Here is a 24192-nt window from a genome sequence, read left to right as displayed (position 1 = left end):
GTCTCTCCCATTTTAATTGAATTTGACGTCATTCATAATCAATGATGTGCAATGAGATAAATTATATGTGAACAAATGCATTTGGGGCCAGTACCAGTGTGGCCAGTTCCTCATTTTATTCATTAGAATTGTATTCATTTAGACTGAAATGTTATTTAACAGTATATTTAAGCTATTATTCAATCTAGGATATCGATTAGAAATAAAGATCAATTTGGAATGTTTTTTTTTAAATGTTAAGCTCTATGTGAATTTTAATTTCCCTTCACTTATTAAGACTCAACTTGTTGTTTATCTTTGTTTTGTTTTTTTAACTCAAGAGCAACGTATAGACCGAAAAATATTGTATTTGGAAAACCAAAAGAGTAAACACCCTTAACTGTTGCTGTCAAAAATTGGGTTGTTTGCCAAATAAATTGTGAAAGTGAAACCTCATTTGACCTTTTAGAGGCAAGCATCTGTCTAAGGAACGTGCAAAAGCTGAAACATCACAAGGGGGCATGTTTAGAGATGTAAATGTCATTTGACATGCTCCGCACAGCACGTAAACATACTGCAGGCATTCCATATAGTGAATAATACATCGCCATTAACAAGACATGTAGAGATTGTGTTACCTTGGTGAACTCAGAGTTCTGTAAATTGGCCTCGGGACACCAGCGGCCACCCAACGCAGTCAACATGGCGCTATCTTCGTCTTCTTTGCCACACACTCCAGTTGAATCAGAGTCGGTTGTGGCGAGATGCTCATCCACGTCCGCCCCGCTGCTAATTGACGCGCGTAGCTGCAAACCTCGTAAGAATAGATGACACGCCTCCAGGTCGGCTTCCCAAATTCGCTCCAGGCCTGAGCAGTTACAGCTAAAAATGAAAATAAAATAAAGTTGATAACAACAAACTGATTTGGAGGATAGTCCTGAAACTATTGTAGTCATTTAATTGAAAGGATTATTATAAAGGGTTTTTCGTTAAGTAAATGAAGCCAAGAAGTTATTGGCCCTGACACACCCAATAAAAAGCTACTTTTTAATCATTTGATGTATGATTTTTAGATGATTTGCATCAGACTTTCAAAGCTCCCCAATTCAAACCAGATCTTTAGCTAGTATTTTTATTGACCTTTGTCTTTTCCTGACCTTTCCATAATGCTTCATTTCCAATACGTGTGGCGCCAGGTGACATTTTGGAAACCAAATGTAGTGACCTTACTTTTTTTATAGCTTTGTAATCTCCCCTGCCAAACAGAATAGCAAAATGTCACACTGAAAAGAAAAAAAATATTGCTTTAGGTTTAAAAACAATCTTTCTAAGATTCTATCATCTGCAAGAAACAAATGAAAGGTGACAAGATGTGAGCAGAAATGCGAACTTTATGATGCCTTGGAACATGTCAGTAGAAATATCCTGCATTTCGATAGATGCATTTCTATTTCCGACCTTGTCAAAAACAGTCGGAGTCAAAACGTTGGTAAAATAAAACATGTCTTTCTCCATAACAATACACTTGAGTGCTGTAAAGTCATTTTAAAAATAACTCCATCATTATAGGGAGACAAACTAATGCAAAATGTTTGTAGACAAGGTGAAATCGCTTCTCTTACTTTGTTGTTTTTTTGGCAGTAATGAAGCTTGGGAAAATTGAATTTCAATGCTTTTTTTCCAGCTCATCTCCTGCCTCAAAAAGGCTGCCAGCTCTCTGCCCTTCATGTGGCTTTCCCATCAGCCCTCGTCTAACCTTCATTTTAGCACACAGGTGATAGAAAACTATTCATCCTAGCGGTCCTGCACTCTGCAATTTAGCACTCAGCGCTGCTTCTACTAAACACCCATTGAGCCATGCCATGGCTATATTACCTCTTTAAAGGGCTGCGCAAGTGCACCAAAAAATACTCTGGAGGATTAATCAGAAATTCTAATAACGTCAGAGTTGGGGGAAATGTATTACAAAATGTCCCCTCACTGTGACAGCAATTTTCAAGCTTTTTTTTTTTGCAAAGTAGTCATGGTAGCATCCCGGTAAAGCCTTAGCCAAGGGTTAATTGGTGGCAATGACTCGGTCTACCGTCTGACAGTGACAGGGTGTGGGTTTGCTGTTTAATTGATGGGTAAATACACCCAGTAACTGCTGATTAGAAGGTTTTCCGTTTCTCCTCATGTTGCCATGCTCACCAAACTACAGGAAGCCCGTGACTTGAGTTACGGAAATTGGAAGCTGCAGCTACGGTGAGGCCGGTTGGGCGTCTTTAATGACTTGTTTTACAAAATCCATAAATGGCTTTCATTTTTGTTAATGAGTCGGGAATCGGAGATGAATAGTGTCAATAACGCACATAGCACCCGCTGTGCAGAGGTGCTAATAACGTGGTGAGGACCGAGGCGGTGCCTATTGGACGGAGTGTGATGATGCATGTGAGTGTGGAATGATGCATGGTGCGGTGAACTCTTTGTGAGGTGGGAGGTTTGATTTCTGGGGAGGGTTTTAAAGCAGCCAACCGAGCAACCGGTGTTGCTCGGTTTGACATAATTCACACTCGACAGATGATGCTTGGATGATCCCAGAGCGCACTTGGCTTAAACTGAAAAAAGAGCCTTTTTCGCCATTTTAATTGCCTTTGTATTCTGTATGTCACATGCAGGTGAAGATATATCATATAAATACATTTTTGATTTGACTTCAGGTTTTGGTCTTCAGCCAGGAATTAATAGCTTATTTTTTATCATAAGAATCTATCACGGGTTGTCAAAACTATCAAAATGGAATTATTGTATCTGGATATGATATTTGATTACAAAAGTTGTATATACTGAAGAAGCAAGAAATAAATGCCTGTTGAGAAAAAAAGGGTTTTGGACAAGGTAATAAAGGTACCTGGCTCCTACCCTCAAATAGATGAATGCTGTTTTCATGGCAGATGATACTAAATGTAAATTGAATTTTGATTTAAAAAGATCACATGCCACTAGACACAAGGTTTGACAATTTAATCCTAATTCCTTTCCAGGGTTTGACAAGTAATTTTATCTTGCTTAGCCCCTGTCTAATGCAGTGAAGGAAATCCTACTTTAGCGATAGTGTTTAATCCATTCAATGTTGTCAAAATACAACAGCAGTGGAACTGACTTCAAGCTTGCAATCATCTTAAAAATGAAGGGAAATGCAAATCATCCATTCATTTTCATCAAACATTCTCTACAGTGCTGTTACTTTTAAGGTTTTGGGTCAGCTTGCTTAGTATTTTAACCATTGCTTGATTGTCCCAAAAAAATAAAAACATTCATCCCGCCCGATATGAAAATATACAGAAATATGAAATATATGGTAGTTGAGATGAAGTTGTATTTTGGTACAATGAAATGTATGTATGCATGAATGTATTTATGTAGTGTAATGACAATAAAAGCATTCAATTCAACTCAATTCAAAATAGAACTGCTATATCGAATTAGGACTGTCTGTTTGTTAGTCTGATCGCCTGCGTGGGTTTCCTCCTGACATTCCAGCTTCCTCCCACATTCCAAAAACATGTACATTGGGTCAACGGAATGTCGAAAGGTGTGATGGTGAGATTTAGTGTTTTTTTACCGGGAGCCATTTCAGAGTGAACCTCATCTCTCGCCTAAATTCAGATGATGCGCCAGCTCAGCCATGACCCCAAAGAGGTCAAGCAACATGAAAAAAAAATGTAAGAATAATGTTCATTTTCCACAAAACTCCTTCCAAACAGGAGAGCTACATACTGTAAGCTACGGATAAAGCAAATCTGTCGACTGGAGCATAGAAGCTGTCAAATAACTCATGTGAGAGTGAGAAAGGCGGATGGAAACAAATCACATGAGGAAATGTGTGAGTGTGAGGTGCCGGGTGAACTGATTGAGGACAAAGGAGGCGAGTCCTTAAGGGAGGTTGTTCTTTTTATACCTTCTTTTTTTTCCCTTTTAGAAAAGATGGCTTCCATTTGCCGTATGTGTGAACACGACAAAAGCGTCAGTAAACAACTTACCTATGCAACTTGTCCTCCAACAGCTCAATATATTTGCCGGCATTGTCTTTCAGCTGGCTTTCTATGGGGAGTGAACACAGGAAGAAAACAGCGCATTAAACTCAATTTACTTCATTTGCCGCACAATAGTGACAGGGTAACCTAGCAACAAATCACAACTCTAACCTAATTAAAGAGGAATTGTCTTGAAGTATATTGGGGCGTATCGCAATTGGCGCCACTATTGTTCATCGGAGCAAAAGAAGATTCGTTTTTTTTTGTCTCCAGATGAGCATATACTTGAGAAAAAGATGGATTTAAAAAGGAGATGGCCGGAGGGCAAAAGAAGATTTTATCAGGATATATTACGTGTCCTAATATGGCACCGGTCTTTGTGCGGTGGGTGGAAATGGACGGTGAGCGCGTGATGCGTTCTGTAGCCCCCCTGCCAGCTTTGAGCTGAGCCTGAGGACGCAGACGCAGGTTGGCTGAACGTTAGTCGGGGGGCGAGAAGGAAGGCGAAGGCAATCTGAGTGCCGTTAATGAGCTCATGTATGAAAGATGAAAATATGGCACCCCGCAGCAGCACATCTTTGAACCCAACGGGATGCACTTATATTAAATTGTTCTCTCTGTGCAAGGCTGATTTGGGGGAAAAAAATGTACAAAAAGCACGATTTGTAGATTTAAGAATGATTTTATCTGCCATAAAGGCTGCCTTTGATGTTTCTAGACGTCCAAATGGATTGGACATTTAGCCCTGTCAATGGCGGCAAATGAGTTCAATGGTAATTCAGGACTTAAGGATTTAAATAATATTTTCTCTATGATCAAAAAATCCAAGACATTCACAATTTGCATATTATTTGAATGTCATTTATACAAGATGTTGTCTTGCACTTTGACGTTTTTTTTCACTGCAGAACTCGAAGCATTAGTCATTAAGTGCAACATTTTCTTTCTTTGTTCTTTAAGAATAACTGCATATCAAACTCAAATCAAATCCTTGTCTTCAACAATTGCTCTGAGTGATGCCGACCTTCATCAGCTTATTATAATCAGCCCCAATTTATACTCTTCTTCCTACACATTTCTTGCTTATGCCTGAATTTCTCATTAACATTCATCCAGTATACTATTTTATTCACAAAAAAACAAAGATTTCATGGTCTTCAATGAATAAAAAAATCAGTGAAAATTGACTCTCCCATTAAAAAAAATACAAAATTATATCACCAGTTCCTCCCTTTTAAATGGAATAACTCAAATAAATCAAATACTTTTTTTAAATAACCCCCCCTTCAAGTAATTAAAAGAAAGAAAATCTTTGAAACGACTCTCCTATCAATACACTAAAAACAATTTCCACAATTTTCAGCTCAACAATGTCTCCAAAAGACAATCAGAATAGTTGCAAACCTGTCAACCTCTACCGATAACTGCCCTTATAAATGATTATGATTCCCCTTACAAACCCCCAAAAACCTTACAAACACCGTACGGTACGAGTCGTACGGTGTTTGTAAGGTTTTTTGGGGGTTTGTAAGGGGAATCATAATCATTTATAAGGGCAGTTATCGGCAGAGGTTGACAGGTATGTAGTTGTGTACTCTTTTAATAAATGCCTTCTGAAGAAAACCAGCAAAGTTGAGTACCATGACAAGGATGTGTTGTACTAGTTAAAGGCAACAAGTGAAGCATTAAAGACACATGCCTTTCCAACAAAAAGATATTTCATGTCTAGCAACTCTTTTTGTACTCCTTGGTGCATTCAAGGATAGTCCCCCAATATGCTCTCTCTCCATGCCAGCTGCCGTCTCGGTATCGCTACGCTTTGTGATCCCAAAGCTGTACAATATCATGCCCTATTGAAAGTGTGCCACGGCAGCTTGTCCCGCCTCGCCGCCCCCTTCCTTCTTTGCCAACGCTACTGGGCTGCTCTTCCATTCAGATACATCCATCCTGTGCATTGTGAACATGTGCATAATGCAGAGCGTGTCCGTGATACCTGCAGCGCTAAGCACTCCGACAACCCGAGCTCAGCTAAAACACATTCATCGCAGTCAATGCCCTGAGCTCAGTTACAAAAGACGCACCATGGCACTTACGGCGTATTACGCGCCGGCTTTTATAACGTGCATATCGTCGTTGCCACATTAGCAAAAAGACACCTCTAATTTGTTAGACAACACGGAAGCCTCGCAGATGTTAGGTATTGTTACGAGGCAGTCAGGAAATGACTGTATTATTCATTTTCAATTACCGCGCTGTTCCAACGCTCACATAATCCATTGTTAACTTTGTGCAGCAAGGCTGTGTGATCATTTTGTCTAATCTAGTTCTAATTATTTTTTGGCTGAGCCATTCACCTAAAAAATCTGATCACAACTTGTCAAAGCAAATGGCTCATTTGTACAGTTAAATGATTCATTGTCAGTAGATATGTATTTATTATGATTGGATGGCTTTTTTTGGAGGCAGACTTTGGGAGCTGGAAACATTGTTTTGAGCACCTGCTGAGATCACTGTCGCAATGGGAGGCTAAGCTTACCCTCATATTTCACGGACTACAACAGTGAGTCGTCTCATCTCTGATGGCTTTTTAGTACTGATTTTATTCGCCTGGTCTGCCAAATGACACGGCCACCCGCAGACTTACAGGAAGGGGTAATACAATTCATTGCTTGGGTTCATTTCGCACTGGGGTAGATTTTTCTGCGAGATGCAGAGGACTCATTCTATTACCTTTCTTTCATCTGTAATGCCCACAAAGGCTCACTAGTTTTGCTGGCGGTTGGCATGGCGACAAGATGGCGAGCTAACTCTCGCCTCGGCATAGGATCAGTATTGGAGGAAATATGAACTCATTGCGCTTATGCCTGCATCACCTATCTTCATTTCGGGCATCTTTTTCTATTCCTTATAATAAATCATATCTAAATCCGGCTCCTGCTCCTGTTCCAGTCGTAGTCCACTTTGTCATCTCTCTTTTATACCTACCATCATCCATCCAAAGTCAGGCTTAAAACTCCATGTATAATTCAGAGGCGATCTATTTGCATGCCGCTTAATAAATGAATGAATACATGGATGAAAGTTGACATGGGAGACATTCAGGATTGGTATGATACCACCTCGCAATTAAAGAGGTGGTAAGTGAGCTCTCTTCTACGTGCACACAATATGAGATTTGGCTACTGTCTCAAGTGACATCCAAAAATAGCCTTCCTATCTGCATCGGGGTTTGCACAGGAGTGTGGACAACATTGTGTGTGTTTATCCGTGTGTCTTTCTCAACCGAGTATGCCTGTCGTCCGTTTCAGGAGATGACGCTGTCTAATAACCAGCATCCAGGCAATGATACAAATTGCATGTCAAACTACAGCACGATTCAGAACACCAATTAGGTTTATTTGTCGGCCGTCACTGTGAGATCTAAATAGAAGCACTGCCACCTGACCTTCGGGTCACACTGATGGTAGAATATATGAAGAATTTCCATCACATGGCGCAGCATGGTTACCACTCTAATTTTCATTAAACAAACCCGATGAACATGAAATTTTACCTTGAGCTGTCCAATACTAAATTAGTAGTGTTGGCAGAAAAGACAATGAATTTTTTGGGTGAACATGCATTGAAATATCTGAGATATTACTCAATTGAAGGCCTCATCTCATACTTAATTACAGGAAGAATGAATAATGCCCACCAAAAAGTTCAGAAGCAAAAAGAAGGAAACACTCTCGCGGGTCCACTTTCCCACTTTAACGCTCTCAATCACAGTGAGCCACTTTTGGAGAAGTGCTGTCATACCTTCCATCAAGTTCTCAATAGAAGCACCCTAAAAGTGGCAGAGTAATGAATAAATCATATACGTATGCCCTCAACGGTACTATCAGCACTCCATTAAGAGGAAAATTGCATTTGTGTAGTGACTATGAGTGGCAGTATTTGGATGTGCACTTTCATTCAAGATTACTGCCAAGAGTAAAATAAAAAATAAAAAACCACCCACAAAGTAGAAAGAAGAATATCAAAGAATATTGCAGAGAAAAGAGAAGCTACTTGATTTTCATGTTACAGAATGTTAAACATTGGAAGCAGATTGTTTATGTTTTCATCAAACAAAATGACCCTCACTATTTTTGGTGTACAGAAACTAGTACTAAACCATTAAAAGAATCATTTAAAGTGAACAGGCAGTCAGCACTTTCATATCACCTTGTTCACACTCCTGAGGGTCATTTACCCTTTGTGTGCGGTCTTTCAATTATTTATTTGCCAATTTAGCCTCACTTGAAAATTCTCTTGGGGACAAAAATCATACACTCTACTAGATGTAAACCCTCTGGCCATAATGGATTTGGTATTCATCAATACTCATGCCAGTGGCAATTAGGGGCATAATAGCTCCAAAATCCCACTGCCCCGCCCTGAGCACAAAGAAGACTGTCTCTACACTCAACAAGATGAAATCTTTTCATAAGTGTCTTTTTTTTAATAGCTTTTATTGTGACGATGTTGCTTTTTCAAGGATGCACATCCATTTTTCGTCCATTTATTCTTGGATTCTGTTTACAGAAATGCACCAAATGTAATGATAATAGTGGTCATCTTGACTTTAAAGTGAAAAGGGAAAAAAATCCAGCCTTTACAAGCTAGACAATGTAATGTGCTGTTTGTAGACTATCGGGTTGGAGTTTGCATGTAGCAGACCCTTATTACCAAGTCGGCTGACAGTTTAATGAGCCTCCAGCTAGGTGTCAGCAACACATTGAGAAATTGCTGAAGCCGCTGTATTGTGGCCACCCACTTGAGCAAAACGAAAAACCAGTCATTAGCTCACTATCTGGTCCCACGGTGACGTGATATCCACCTGGTTCCAATCCCTTTGTCTAGTCTGAACAGCCAACTCGGCTTCTTTGCGCTGTCCTTGGTGCTGAATTGTGCGTACTGAGGCGTAACGTGTATTTAGATCCTTACAGATGTAGTATGCTGTATTGATTGATGGCGCCGTGAAAGCTGTGTGTGTTGATCAATGTAGATTTAAGTCTGAATATGGCAAGTCACTATTTATGGCTATTTGAAAATATGGAAGTGAACTAAAATCAAGAAGTGTGACCTAGAATCATCCTAAATTTTACTGAAAATGCCCAATAAGAACCTGTAATCAAGAGGAAAATGACCAAGAAATGCCCCAAAATAAACAGAAAGTGGAAAAAAACAATGTAAATTTAAGTCTGAATATGGCAAGTCACTATTTAAGGCCATTTGAAAATATGGAAGTGAACTAAAATCAAGAAGTGTGACCTAGAATCATCCTAAATTTTACTGAAAATGCCCAATAAGAACCTGTAATCAAGAGGAAAATGACCAAGAAATGCCCCAAAATAAATGGAAAATGGAAAATAAACAGAAATGGACCCCCAAATTAAGAAACTTGTAAGTATGAAAGCGATCTCACAGCTCCGGATATTAGATTTTCTAGTTTATCATCCCATGACAACAATTGCCAATACTGTAATGAATAAATATAAATCAGAGGAAAGGCTATTCAATATAAGGACAGCCTAAAAATCTGTATAATTTGTAACAATGGGCGTGAAAGACAATAGTCCAACACTAATGGCTAGGCTGATAGTCTCTAACGATGTGGATAAGAGCGACCATGGAAGGTTGAGTGAACACGTGGGGGTCGTCGCTCCAATAGCTTCACTACCTGTACCGAGGTTTCGTCCCTTTCCCCATCCCTCGCTTCCCCGCTTTACACACCCGCCTCAGCGCCTCATCTAGTGAAGTGACCTTTATGTCGAGATCTGCCTGTGACTGATGGATTGGAGGAGCACTGCGGGCGGTGCCATCAAAACGCAATGCCAAGAGGCCAAAACCCTTTGTTAGCACTCCAAAAGGCAAAAGGTTGTTTTAAGTAGTATTCAGATATCCCGTAGCGCTGATAACGTCACGTCGGGAGCGTGCGACTAGCAGATAATTGGCAAGTTCAAACAATCTAAAGTGTATTTCCCTCGTTCGCGGCCCACCTCCTCCTAACATCTGCCAATTTTGATGCAAACTCGTCTGATGCGGAAGCCCGAGAGACAGCTGGCAAATTTTCTGTTCCTTTGAGGGGGAAAAAAAGCCACTGTTCTTTTATGCCCGAGTCCCAGCGTGGTGCAACATAAAAGAGGACCTCTCTTAAAAGACTGATTCATATCGTGGTTCAAATTTAATGAGAGTTTTTCATTGGCCATCAAAATTGCAGCAAATGTTGAATGTTGCCTCTTTAATTTTTTGTATTATGCACATTAACAATTATAGGACTTATTAGGTGTAATATATCTAACTTTCTATCGTTCTTAGATAGCTAGGTAATTGTAATTGTGTGCTTTAAGAGTTAGTTTTAAGTTGTGCACACAATGTAACCACATGTATATATATACACATATTTCGTAGTTTGTTTACAATTTACTAGTTTTCCTCCATAAATTGTAAGATTATGAATGCCTATAAATAATTGATATTGAACTTGATACCAAATTGCAGCAAAGCCTTTTAGGAGCAACGAAGAATGTTCTCAACAGGATGATAACAAGCCAATTGGATGCCTGGTAATTGATTGAAGGTGATATTATCAATGTGACATAATTAGCACGGCATTGTTTTTCTGTGTTCACAATCTGCCATTTGATTCCTTTTGGAAATCCCACTCTAAATGAAATCCTAGACAAGCATTAGCGTGTTTGAATGTCTAATCGTCAGCTTGTTTGATCGTTATCAGCGTATTTTCCGACTCCTCTCATTGCGCATCCCCTCAAACTGACATGGTGCAAGCCGCCAATGCAAATGGGCAGCTGGAGGTTATGAAAGTTTGTCATAACCTTGTTGACTTTTAAAAGTCATCTACGATAATGAGCGGACTAAATCTGCTTGATGATTGTTTCCTCAAGTTATTTCCTCTCCCTGCGACAGCCTTCCTCCCGAGGGACAACAGTCTTATCTGAGTGCAGACAGACTCACCATGCCGCACCTCCCTCTGCTGCAGCTCCTGTCTGAGCTGCTGCCGCTGCTCCTTCATCCTGGCCAGCTCTTGGCTGCTCCCCGAGCTGAGACTGTGTAGCCTTTTGGCCAGAGCCTCCAGCCTCTCCTGCTCCTGGTACGCCGCCTTCATCTCAGCCTTCAGCTCCTTGGCACTGCTAAAGTCGTTACCTGCAGCAGTTTGCCACGGAAACACGTTTCCCTAAATTAATAACGGATTTTGCTCATTAATTAAGTTACTACTTGAGCGTGAATGAGGTCAATGGGAAACCTGAAGGGGAATTTTAAGCCATTTAATCGAACAAAACGTATAAAATATACATTGTTGGCCAAAGAATCAATAAAACATTTGAATTAAAACAGGCTAGGTTTGTTCATATCATCTCACAAATCCATATTTGCGCCATTTGTCGCAACATAAAAAAATAAAATATACTGTTTTTGGATTTGGTGACATGGCATTCAATGTCTAATGATAATTTTGATAAAAAGCAGAAGGTAGCCGAAATTGCAGCTCTCTGAAATGTATGAAAATAGTATTTATTTGTTTATTTGTAATTCCCTAAATGTTATATCAATGAGAATGTCTGTTTTGAATAGTAGCCGCATATAAAACATTGTTAATGAAAGATATTTTGAGTTTTGTTCCTTTTAGATCAGGGGTGTCAGACTCAGGTTGGTTCACGGGCCGCAATCAACTTGATTTCACGTAGGCCGGACCATTTTAGATATAATATTTTTATAATATTTTTTTATAAATGGATTAAAAGCCCTGAATATTCAGTTTTTCATAGATCTAAACCAATGTTTATTTTAGCTTTTTTTAAATATATTTTTAGATTTTACAAAATGATTTTTGAACTAAAAACAGAAAAAATGACTAAAAAATTACAATTATTGATTTAAAAGGGGGGAAATCAGGAAATTTAATATACATCTATACTCTTCATTTTAATTTGATCCTAAAACAGAAAGTCGGCACTCATGATTTACTTTCCCGGGCCACACAAAATGATGCGGCGGGCCAGATTTGGCCCCCAGGCCGCCACTTTGACACGTGTTTTAGATCAAGCATTTTCCTTATCAATTAAACAAGAATTCATGCAAACTTGAATTGGTTCCATGCTCAAACTATCATCTGTCTTCATAAAACTATAACTGGCAAGAAAAAGATTGTGGAACGGTCCCTTTCCAATTTATAAAAGGCAATCCCATTAGAGGAGGGTGTAGTCACCTGAAATGGCAGCCAGTTTGGCTTCTTGCAGCGCTAAGAGCTGAGTTTCAGTCTCACTGACTTTCCTCCTGAGGCTGCTGCCCAACTTCTGACTCATGACAACCTACAGAAAGAAAAAAAAACAAAAAGAGAGAACAGGTTAGTCTCTAAAAAAGGCTCCCAAATCTCAAAAGGCTTCCACATCATTTCCAACTAATTCTTACAAGACAACGATTGCTTTCTGTTCTTCGCTACTCCTTCTTTGATTCTTTCTTTTTACATGTCTGTAACCTGTAGGATGACAAAGACTTTGATGCCTCTCACGTGGATTTGTCTAAATGTGAAATCTCCATAAAAGATGCCATCGTAATGCCAAAGGGGAGAGAGGTAGTGAATGTCAGCTATCGCAAGCTGATGGCTACTGATGAAACATGCCTGGCCTGCATCAGCCCTTTAAACTTGTGTTTTTTTTATACGGTGTAGAGGAGACAGCCAGATACAATCCCCATGACGCACGGCTCATCTTTTGAGAAACTATATTCACGGCTCAAAGGGACGTAGAGCAGCATTCGCCTTCATGTTTCCCTCTCCAACCTGACACAGTTTTGTGCTTCACTTTGAAAAGGTTGTCAAATAGGTTGGTTTTTTGGAGGCAGAGAATCTCCGGGGGAGTCTTCACACAGAAATATGAAATTTGTCAGGCTTGCATAATTCTATTTAAACCTTTACATGAATCGGAAGCCGCTTTCCACATAAAGGGAATTCACTTTACTCGTCATTTCCATTTCAAAGAAAGACCTATTGAAAAAGGGGGATGCTTTTAATGAACTGATATGCTTTTTAATTTGTCATTTTTTGAAATCAAGTGTTCTGAGAAAGTAGTATATATATGTCATTGAAGCCAGAAAAGTATAGCAATGGTCAAAGTTTGCAAACTTTGCAAAATAGAGGACCACCAAGACAATTAATTAAATTTTTGTAAAAAAGATATACAATTCAAAAGTCACTCTCAAAACTTCCACTACGTGACATATACCCCACAACCATAAACTATTGACTTTGTATCCATTACTTGATAGATGACGTACTACTGAAAAGTAATAAAACAGGTTAACAATGGGCTTTTATATACTATATAAACTTTGGAAGTAACAAATGAACAGTTTCACAATTACAACGGCATTTCTCATTAATAAATAACCAGGAAAGAAGTGAAATGTTAAATGTCAACTCACTAGTTTAGAAAGCAGAAGGTTCTTCTCATTCAGGGAGTGAAATCAGAACATGAACATTATTTATACATTAAGGCAATACATTTACTAACCCTTGGCATTAGCACTTGACTTATCGTCATGCTACTTCAAATTGTGTAAAAAATAAAAATAAAAAGTGGAATTCATTACTTTAGCAAATCCAATAATTAACTTCCTCTTAATGCTTGTTGTATAGTACTGTATGTATGCATATATATACTATATACATATACACATACATATATACATATACATATATATGTATGCATATATATACATACATATATACATATACATATACACATATATATATATATGTATGTATGCATATATATATATACATACATATATACACACATGTATATAGTATACATATATGTACATATGTATATAGATGTATATGCATATATATACATACATATATACACATGTATATAGTGTACATATATATACATATGTATATATATGTATATGCATATATATACATATATATGTATATATATACACTTGTGCATATATATATACACATATATACACATGTATATACATATACACACATACATATTTGTGTTTGCTTAATACACATTACATTATGTATTGTGCATACTACTTATAGAGCCACGTAGATATGTTTATATTAGATTCATAATAATAACAAACACTCTTGATTGATGTGAAAATGCTGATGGTGTTCAGGATTTCTCCCAATAAGTATCGATACCGATAACTTAAAGAGTGACTACAAAATTGTAGGCATCTTGTTTTGTTTCTCATGAAAAGTAGATGTCAGACAGTAGATGTGTTGCATTATTCAAAAGGATCCATTCAAAACAACATCTTATACTGATTCTGACCCTTTCCACTACAACCCTGGAGAGTTCATTGCCTCATCAAATAGAAATAAGCACATGAATACAAACGCTGACATTTAGTTTGCTGATTTATCAAGCTGAAGCTGATGCACAGCACATCTTTTCAATTTTGATATGCCAGCCATTTGAAATTCATACATATTCCTTAATTTCCACGCTTCAAAATGTCGTCTTACTTTGGCAGTGGCTTCCTTGATGGATAGATTCAATGCTTGCTCTTGCTCCTGGAGTCTATAAAAGAAAAGAAAAAAAACATTAGTGCACAAAACTGCTTTGTTTGCTCAATCTGTAAATGTTTTTTTACTTGTCTTTGCGTTTGAATGTTATCATGCAACATAAATCTTATCTAACAATAAGTTGCAAGTTTTATTGCACTTTTTATTTGGAGGTGAAACATTAATTTAGCATTTAAATAGAGATTGATGATTTTTTTTCAACCTTTCATGCAAAGATTGTGATATATTTTTTAACACTTAGCTAAAAATCAGTTCTTAAAAGACCCAAAAGAGTCGCTTGCTACATAAAAGGTTAAATGTCTTAATTGCCATTGTTCTTGTGAAAGGGGAAATAATACAGTTTGTTGAGTACTATCGATTAAAAATGAGTGAACCTTTTAACAAAGGGGCTAAAGAGTGGTCAAATGTGTCCAAATCAACAATATTTTTGTCGTTGGAAGGTGACAATCTTTCACCAAAGGAGAAAATAAATATCTTCTTGATGGGTGACTGTCACTGCATTTTTTTTCCCTTTAATAAATGGAAAACTGCAATACAATCATCTTGCTGACCTGAATCACATCACAGCAAGATTTGCAGCTGAATGCCCACTCTGGAAGCGCAATTTCAATCAGTTCGGAGAATAAATGCATTCCGGCTGAGGTGAGAGTATGTCAGATATCAAATTACGCTACTGATGGTGGGTCGAGCCACCGGGAAGGTGATAAGTACAATTTACATGTCTTCCTAACAAGTAGCGAGACACAGTCATCTGAGAGTGCTCTCTCGTGAGATATTACCATTAGAGATGCAAAGTATGATCATTTGCATCTAAGGGAAAATATTAGCATTCATAGCAGTTTGGAGCAGGTGTGAGTGAGAGAAGAACACGAGCTCATGGGAATTTTAAAGAATAACGTCACAAGTGTACTGCATGTATTCTGAACATCTGAAATAGGAAAATGTGTGAACAAACCATTTCAATCATTAGTAAATATGCGCAATGTAAAGTGTGTCAACTAAAGTTACAGGTCTCATCCAAAATGAGAGCCCCTTAAAGACCCCCTTGATCTCCGAAAAGGGGGAAGAGCAAAAAAAACACAAAATGTTGCATAAGCTGGTTTGAAAATTGTAATTTCCTTTCCATATAAATTTATAAATATTGAGCTATATTACCGGTTTTCCATGTTATTTTTCACTTGCCTGAGCGTATATATTTATTATTTTTTTTGCATATACTAACTCCATTAAAAACATGCTGTGTTATGAATATTTGATGAGTGCATCAGTAAAGCAAAAATTCAAGCACTGCACTGACATGTAAACATGGTCATTTAATAACAAAACAATAATAACGCATGTAACCTCTACTGTAAGGGCTGCTGCCTGCCTGTCGCTGAAGTTCTCTAGCACCTTCATCAGGTGTCTGACAGTACTGCATTGCCTACATCTCCATAGCCTAAATCAGGCTGTTTTGGAGATATGGAATACAAACTGGATAGAAATTGAGGCCCTACATTTTTACGCTTTTTAGGAATGTAAACCATACGCACGGATCTTTTGGAGATTAAATGTGCTGTTCATCATGCTTTGACACTAACTTGACATTTATATATATAATCTAACCTGAGCATGGAAGGAGGAGGAGAGACTAAGATCTGGATGCGGTTGTCAGACATCATAAGATCATGAAGTGTTCGACAGGTGTCTCGGAGCTGGGCCGCCGTGCAGCTCCTCAGAATGGAGCCCTCCAGCTCCTCGGCCTCCATCTGTTGTTCTTCTTGCTGGATCTGCTGGTCCAGACATCGAGTGCGGTCCTGCATCTCCGCCAGTCTCTGCTGGAGTTCCTCGATTTCCTCCTGTAGTGCAATCACATCTTGAACTTCAGCAAGTCACAGATTTTGTCATTCATTCCTCATTAATATTATTTGAAAGGATTAAAAAATAATAATAACACTAATTAAAAAAAACATGAAATGACCTCCACTGTCCGCTTCTCTTGTACGAGACGATCTCGGCGGCGCACTGAGTCCGACTGCTCTCCTCCATCGGATTCGACCCCTGACCTGCTCGACAAAACAAAACACAGTCACCTCTGCAAACGCAGACTTTTTTTCCATCTCGACGGTCATCTAAAAATAAAACCTAACCTTTGACATGTTTACTTTTTGTTCGCCGTGTAGTGGTTGAAAAGAGCAACTCTGATGGATGAGGGAAACGTCTAAACTATTTTGCTGTATGTCAGGATGTATACCTTCCACATTTCCTTCCTTCAATAGGAGTTACTATGTTGCATATTTCCAAATCGGTGCCTGTTTTCTAGAACATTTACCTGAGGGAAAATATTCTATTCAATGTGATGATATTGGACTGTGTGATTTACTGTGATCAACAACTAACATAATGAACATGTGACTAAAAGTCATCAAAGCATATCATTACTGTGCTTACAGGAATGAAGTCAAGCTTGTGCTAAAAGAATCTTTTGCAGGTGAAAGGTTTTGCATGAGGGCAAACAGATCAAATTGTTCTTCATTTTAGGACTTCGTGTTCCTACTTTGACAAAGTAAATGATGATTTTGTGTTTATTCTGCGAACTGAAAACTAGGTTAAGTTAGGTTTTACTGTTCTAATTAACTACAATACACAATAATCCTAGCTTTTACATAGATTTGTATTTTTAACATTGATTTTCTGCATTCCAATATCCACCACGATCTTGCGAAACATATTTTTCATGCATTTTCAAGCAACTTCATACAAGAAAGGGTTGATATTAGTGAGCTGACCTGTGCTGACTGCTGTCTGCCTTGTGGAGGGCGCTCTGCACCACCTCTCGGAGCCTCTGAAGGAACAGAGCCACGCTGGGCTGCCTTGAAGGTAAACCGAGCTTTAGAGCTCCTCGCTCTTTGCACAACTCCTCCAACTTTTTCCCAAAACGCTCAGCTAAAAAGGCACAAAGGAGCACAATTTTTTGAGTATTTGTGGCCAAGATTTGCTTGTTTGATAAGATATTACACGGCTGCAGAGTGCATATGCGCATTTTTACACTAAGAAGAAATAAAAACGCATTATTTCATTGACATAAAACATTTAACATTACATACATAAACAAAAAAGCACAAATTTTAGTAGGTCAAGAGCAGATTTGGTGTCGCTATTTCAGTCAAAGTCCAAGAAATAAAAAAAAACAATTATGCCTTCTTCATGTGTCTCTTATCCCCTAACTTGGTTACACAATCACTTTAAAGCACTTTGCAACTGAATCATGTGAAAATTGATGACCCAAAAACCTTAGAAAAATTGGAACCACTGCCCTAAATAGGATTTCTCTTTTGAATATAACCTCCTGCCCTACTTCAGGCCACTAATGTCATCTTTTTTTGTAAGTCAATAAAATCTGTCAAAGCTTCAATGTCTCATGACATTATTTTAACCCCCATTTTTTAATCAAATTCTAAAACCTTGTACTTCATCTAGCTAGAAGTGATGTGCACTACATCTAAATGTTTGGACCCGGAGTGAACTCAATGTTCAGACTGATAACTATTTATCCCTTCCAGCAAGAATATGTCCCTTTCTTCTAGTGTTTTGACCTCCTTTCACAAAATCTAATTAAAACACAAAATTATTGCAGAGAGAACAAACTATGCACACAATTACAGGATCCACAATATAACAACAAATACTACAGGATCAACAATACAACAGTGGTGTTACTTTCGGCATTTTTAAAAGTCTTGGCAAAGAATTGACTAAAAACTTTACCTGCATCATAGTCGTCTTCCAAAATGGCTTTTTGCTGCAGTCTCTGAAGTTTTAACATCATGGACTCAATCTGAGAAGGAAACAAAATTAAAGAGAATGAAATTACTGAGCGTGCGTGTGTGTGATACTATGAAATGGCTTCATTTTGTATGCATTCGTGTTAGCCATAACTATAAATGACTAAGACAAATTATTCCATTCCTCAAAAGCAATACATTTCAATTCAGAATTGTTTGCTATGAATATTTTAGAGAAATCTAACTATTTTTAGTGCTATAAATTGGCAGTATTTCAGCAGGTTGACTTTACATGACATTGCTGAATCGAATTTTCAACAGAAAGCATGTCTTAAACCACCTTAGCGTGTGTCCGGTTGTTTTGAAGACAATCTTGCAGTACGTTGTCATACTTTTTCACCAGATTGTCACAACCTTGGTCAGAAGCAGGCGTAGCGCTCTCGTATCCTGACGTGACCGACGATGCAGACGCGGTGTCTGAATCTAATGACAATGAAGAGGTGATGTCCGTATCCAGACACTGAAAGTCACCATCCCTGCTGTCCCACACGTGTTCCCCCCAAAAGCGTCCACCTAATGAGAGCGTCTCCCTCTCTTTGGGCCTGCTCACGACCGAGTTAGTGACTGAGGATTTAGATTCAGCGAGAGCAGGAGACAACGACGTTGATGGAATTTGAGAAAAATCCGGCACTTCAGTAGCTTTCGGTTCGGGGTCAAGTGCTGGTGTTGCTGGGGTCGTGAGGGTCCTGAGAGACTGTTGAATGAAACTAAAGCTGGAATTAAAGGAGTCTTCCGGGGTAGTTGAACCCTGGGGTACCGCGCTGTGGTTTAATCTGAGTTCACTCTTTGGTTGACTGTTGTTGGTGCACGGAAGCGGGATGCCATGGGAGGTTTTATCAGTTTGTGCGATGTTCATCCTCTCAGTTTCCCATTTATTTTTTCCACTCCTTATGCAAATTGCTCCATCTTCCTCCACGTCTTCTAGATCGTCAGTAAGACTTTGCGATCGGGACTGCTCCCCTCTCATATGGCCAGGCCTCCGGTGGAGTCGCTTACGGCCAACGCTGCCAGCTGTCCCCGAGGCTCTGCCACCTGTCGACAGATAGATTAACCATTAAGCTGGACAACACGGTCAAGTGGAAGATAAAGAAGCGGCTCAGATACACGGACGACACGCAATGCCAGGAACATGTGGCGCAAATGACTCAAGGTTTTGAATTCACACCAGTGTTGCAACAAAGTGAGGGATTTTATGCCAAGAGGCCGATGCTAGTAAGGCTTCATGTTTGAAAAACAAAATAGACGCCCAGATGTGCGAGAGTTCCCAGGGTTCTGCTCCAGCTGTTGGGAAATACCAAAAACATACAGTCATCTCGAGTTAAGCCACACCTACTCAGCCAACTGAGATGTTTGAATGTATTTATTTTATAGCAATATTGTTGGAGAACACGGGTTCTCACACTTTGTCTATTGTGCTGAACATGGACAAAAATGGCAGCCAGTTAGTGTCGTCATCATTAATAGCCAGGACAAAAGTTGTTATTTAGATTATTTAGACTTTCTAGGTTTAATTGTAATAGTTTGGGTTTGGTTAATAAAAGCTATATTTCCTATTATATGAGTGAGCATTGAGTAGTTGTTGAGTTTTAAAAATGCTGGTAGCACATCATGTTCACAGAGCTTATGAAACAGAGGCCATTTTTTGGGCAGTTCCTGATTTACAAAAACAAACGTCTCACAAAAACTTTCTAATCGGATTTGTTTAATGACAAAAGAAACATCAAATATCAAAATGCTAAAAATGGTGGTGGGCATGGTCGTGATCTGCAAATAATGATGAATGATGATAAATTGTGGCTTGTCCTGACACCTGCTCTACATTATTATACATCTCACATGTAGAATTCCATCAGACACCAGATTAAATGGTGCGAATCAAAAGGCTCTTTGTGTGCAGCTGCACTGCTTTCTTTTATTTCTGACTTCTCTACCCGATGCCCACTCTCACACATTCAAAAGACACGAAGGGACTTTTGTGCTGGATACAGAAAGGCCATTCTATCATTGAAAACGTTACTATAATGTACTTTTCTCTCCGATCAATTCAGAGTGATCTCAATGTAAAGCGATCTATAGCATTTATATTTGTTTCTTATGGGCATTATGGAACAACCGCTCCACAAACTCATGACTCCCGCCCCTTTGTGATGTCACCGTAAAACCATTCCCATGTGACTGTGGACACTCAGGGCCACAGGAAGCAGCACTTAGGGGAGAGTTGGGATCTGACACTGTAACGGGAGCACAAGTTAAAGGGTTGTTCTCATTGTCCTCATCTCCACTGGGACCTCCAACTAAAGCTCAGGTTACCGCGTTTTTGTAAACGTGGCCACTGTTCCACAACCACTTACGCAATTTCGATCTCCAGTCCAACTAGCCACCATCTGTTGTGAAATCATATACGTCATTGTAACAAGTTGAAGATGAAACAGGCAGGAGTCACAATTCTAAAAAGGGAAGGGCTGTTGATTGTCCCATGAAGCCATACTTCGATTACACAAAGAAGGGTCTTCCCAGTAAAAGGAAGGAAATGCCTCAGGGCCTCTTTTGTGTTGCATGGCTTTGCTAAAGCCTTTCGAAGTTGGGATATTCACTGCTTCCTGTCGGGATTTGCGGAGAAAGCGCTTGCCAGGAGAAGTGGAAAAAAAAGAAGAGACACGTCACAAGTGACTTTCACGTTTCCAGAAGTCTAAAGAGCAAGATGAGACCAAAATACTTGCCGGTCACTGTGTTTCAGTCAGACAGGCCCCGATTATTTACATTGGGAGATAAAAGAGGCCCAGTTGCTGGCCTTCAGTTCAACATGGAGTCCCGTTGGTTGTTGAAAGTGCCTCAGCTAAAGACGGAAGGAATGCAGAGGATCTCGTAAAAACAATCATTTGAGGAACAAACTCAGCAAGACACACATCAGCAGATCAGCAGATCCATGTGTCAGCAGGCTCCTGAGAAGAAGTATGTCTTTACAGATGTAGAACACCCCACAACTTGTGACCCCTCAGATGTAGAACACCCCACAACTTGTGACCCCTCATGATCCGCATCATTTTCATAATAGGACATTCTTCCAAAACCACATTCCCACTTCCTGCATGCTCACATGCAGATCACAACTGATCTAAATTTACGTATCGGCTAGACAAAGCCTTGAAGCACACAACCAAATAAGTTTTTTCTTAGAAACTAGCACAATCGAATGCTGCGTATGTGCCATTCTCACAGATCAGATTAGAGTGGAAGATTAATATCAAAATAATTCCATAATTCATTATCTGAGCTGCTTATCCTCTCAAGGGTCGCGGGGGGTGCTAGAGCCTATCCCAGCCACGAGACATCCAATCCATTTCAACTGGGAGGGCAGAATAAACGTCCCTTCCAGTAAAAACAGATTGGACGTCTAGCACAGTCAATGGCAATGGCAGCCAATCTTTTCCATTTAAATGGATAAGCACTATTAAACACAACTTTAGAGTGTTCGATGGACCATAACCAGTGTGTGTATATATACACTTGCTCATTTTTAAGTTTATTTAAATGTTGAACCTAGTTACTCTCTATAAACAGGGTTAAAAGGAGTTAAGGGTCCAAAAAATGTTTTTTTTTTCAATTCACAAAAATAGTCCTTTGCTCTGTCAACTTTTTAATAGCCATCTACTCTGTCCTTGTTAATGCACGTATTTTATTACTTGAGCTATGCTATTTTTGTTCATTTCTATCCAGCATTTGAGAACTCCAGAACCTTTAGTTCATCACCAAATTGAAGGCTGCCTCCTCCAGGAAGAAGAAGCCCAACAAGCAGAAACCACTTACCTTCCATAACTCCTTCTCTGTAGTGATGCAGAACGTTGATGTGGCCCAACAATCCATAAAACATGTCTCCATGAAGAAAAATCCGAAGAAGTGGACGCTTTTGAACAACAGTTTGAAGTCCCACAATTAAACACTGACACGAAGCATGACTGCGCTCGCTCACTTCCGCTATGGAAAATTCTACTTATTTGTCTCAAACTATTGAATAAAAGACCAACTTTTACTGCCGCAGTTTAGTCCTTCAAAGTTATTTTTTGCCGTTTCGTGGATTTTTCTGACGCAAGCAAGTTGTAACGGCGATAAATGCAAATACAACATCAACAAACAAACAAACAAACAAACAAAAAGTGCGTGTCTTCTGTGGAATAGCAATACCAGACGAAGAATTGGGCGAATGGTCGCCGGATCGATGATCGGTCGATGGGCGAGAGGACGGACGGTCCGTTAGTCGCTGCCCCGTGTCGTGTTGGAGCTCCTACGCAGGGAGGAATTTGACTCCAGCCTCCTTCAGACCGCCTCAATTCCGTCGCAAGCATCCTATGAATGTTGGGAGACGCAACACCGCCTTTCACGCGCGCACGCGCTTTATTTTACTCCCAAATTGGCATGCTTTGATGCTAAAAATCAGTCATTGTAACAAAGTTCTTTGTCAGATATTTTTCCATTGAAAAACCCAATTCAATGAAGTTATTATTATATTTTAGTATGTTTTGCAGTGGTAAAACAGCCATAAGCTTCTCATATCACTTTCTGAACTGATTTATCCTCATTAGGGTCGCAGGGGGTGCTGGAGCCTATCCCATATATATACATATAAACATATTAATTGCTCTGGTATATACTCAAGCATCATTTATAATGTTTGCAGCTGTATATCTTGGAAGATTAAAGGTAAAATAATAATAATAATAAAATCAGCCAAAATGTTCACCTTATGCTATATATTGCTTTTGTGTTATATTTTGCATTGAAATACCCAATTCAATGAAGTTATTATTATATTTTAGTATGTTTTGCAGTGGTTGAACAACCATAAGGTTCTCATCTCATTTTCTGAACATCAATTGCTTATTAAAACCATATTTTAACAATGACTCCCTTGTGTAATCAATCCAACAATGTCCTGTAATTTTCAGTATTGCATTATATCAAGCATCTGGTAAGCATTCTGGGACAGTCAGCGTCACATTCGATTATAAATGGGTATTTGGAGGGCAACATATGCATTAAGTAGAAGGGCAAAGTAAAATTGGCAACAGTCAAACCGCACGTACACAATATTTTTACAAGTCATTGGAGGAAGGATTTGTGGAGGGTGAGGACTGAAATTGAATGAATTTAATGGAAAATTACAGTCATTCAAAGTAGAGAAACAGTAGTCATGCATTATTCTAATGTGTTTTATGTATATTTTCAAGGAGACAAATTTCATAAATAATATTTTATAATGTGTTCTATTCATTTTAAATACTGAAATTATAACGGCAAATAACGAATTGCATAATTTATAAAGTTTGCAGCTGTATAACTTGGAAGATTAAAGGTAAAAAATAAAATAAAATAAAATAAAAACAGCCAAAATGTGCACCTTATACTAGATATTGCTTTTGTATTGTTTTGTTTCGAGGAATGGAGCAGAATACAGTCCAGACAAAAGTGCAAACAATCTACTAGTCATTTATTTGATACCATGCTTCAACTCATTTAGGATGGAGAAGCCTCTAACAAAAGGCTATTTCTCAATTTAACTGGCAATTCATGCACTACATGATCAATATGGCCACGGTTTGAATTAGAACAGCTGCCAAATAAATGACTTAGCCTTGCATGTACTCTTCTGTATGAGATTAGAAGCTCTTAAGCAAACAAAGAGGCTAACTGCTTGCTTAGTAGACACCTCATGACCCGAGAGGTTATCAAGTTTAATTATGCCATATCAAAGATATACGTAACAACATGACTAATCCCCCAA

At 38.8% G+C, this 24192-nt stretch overlaps 1 protein-coding gene across 5 annotated transcripts in view; it reads right to left on the bottom strand.

The window, feature by feature from the left end:
- Window positions 1–22772, bottom strand: part of disc1 (DISC1 scaffold protein) — a 30599-nt gene extending 7827 nt beyond the window's left edge. For 3 of the 5 annotated variants that reach the window (XR_013303932.1, XM_077613609.1, XM_077613611.1), the window contains exons 1-11: window positions 22221–22772; window positions 18694–19445; window positions 18337–18406; window positions 17358–17514; window positions 16550–16634; window positions 16195–16427; window positions 14530–14584; window positions 12250–12352; window positions 10998–11186; window positions 4002–4062; window positions 618–861 (exon numbers count right to left, since the gene is read on the bottom strand). Coding sequence is in view for 4 of the 5 variants with exons in the window: in XM_077613609.1 (XP_077469735.1) it covers window positions 618–861; window positions 4002–4062; window positions 10998–11186; window positions 12250–12352; window positions 14530–14584; window positions 16195–16427; window positions 16550–16634; window positions 17358–17514; window positions 18337–18406; window positions 18694–19445; window positions 22221–22284 (2013 nt within the window). In the remaining variant the exon portion in view is untranslated. The remainder of the gene's footprint in view (window positions 1–617; window positions 862–4001; window positions 4063–10997; window positions 11187–12249; window positions 12353–14529; window positions 14585–16194; window positions 16428–16549; window positions 16635–17357; window positions 17515–18336; window positions 18407–18693; window positions 19446–22220) is intronic. The other 2 variants (XM_077613610.1, XM_077613613.1) reach the window with 2 other exon arrangements.
- Window positions 22773–24192: the final 1420 nt, after the last annotated feature.

The sequence above is a fragment of the Stigmatopora argus genome, chromosome 11 (assembly GCF_051989625.1).
Source record: "Stigmatopora argus isolate UIUO_Sarg chromosome 11, RoL_Sarg_1.0, whole genome shotgun sequence".
Taxonomy (NCBI): domain Eukaryota; kingdom Metazoa; phylum Chordata; class Actinopteri; order Syngnathiformes; family Syngnathidae; genus Stigmatopora; species Stigmatopora argus.
Note: the sequence above shows the minus strand (reverse complement) of the source record. Positions and strands in the feature narration are given on the sequence as shown.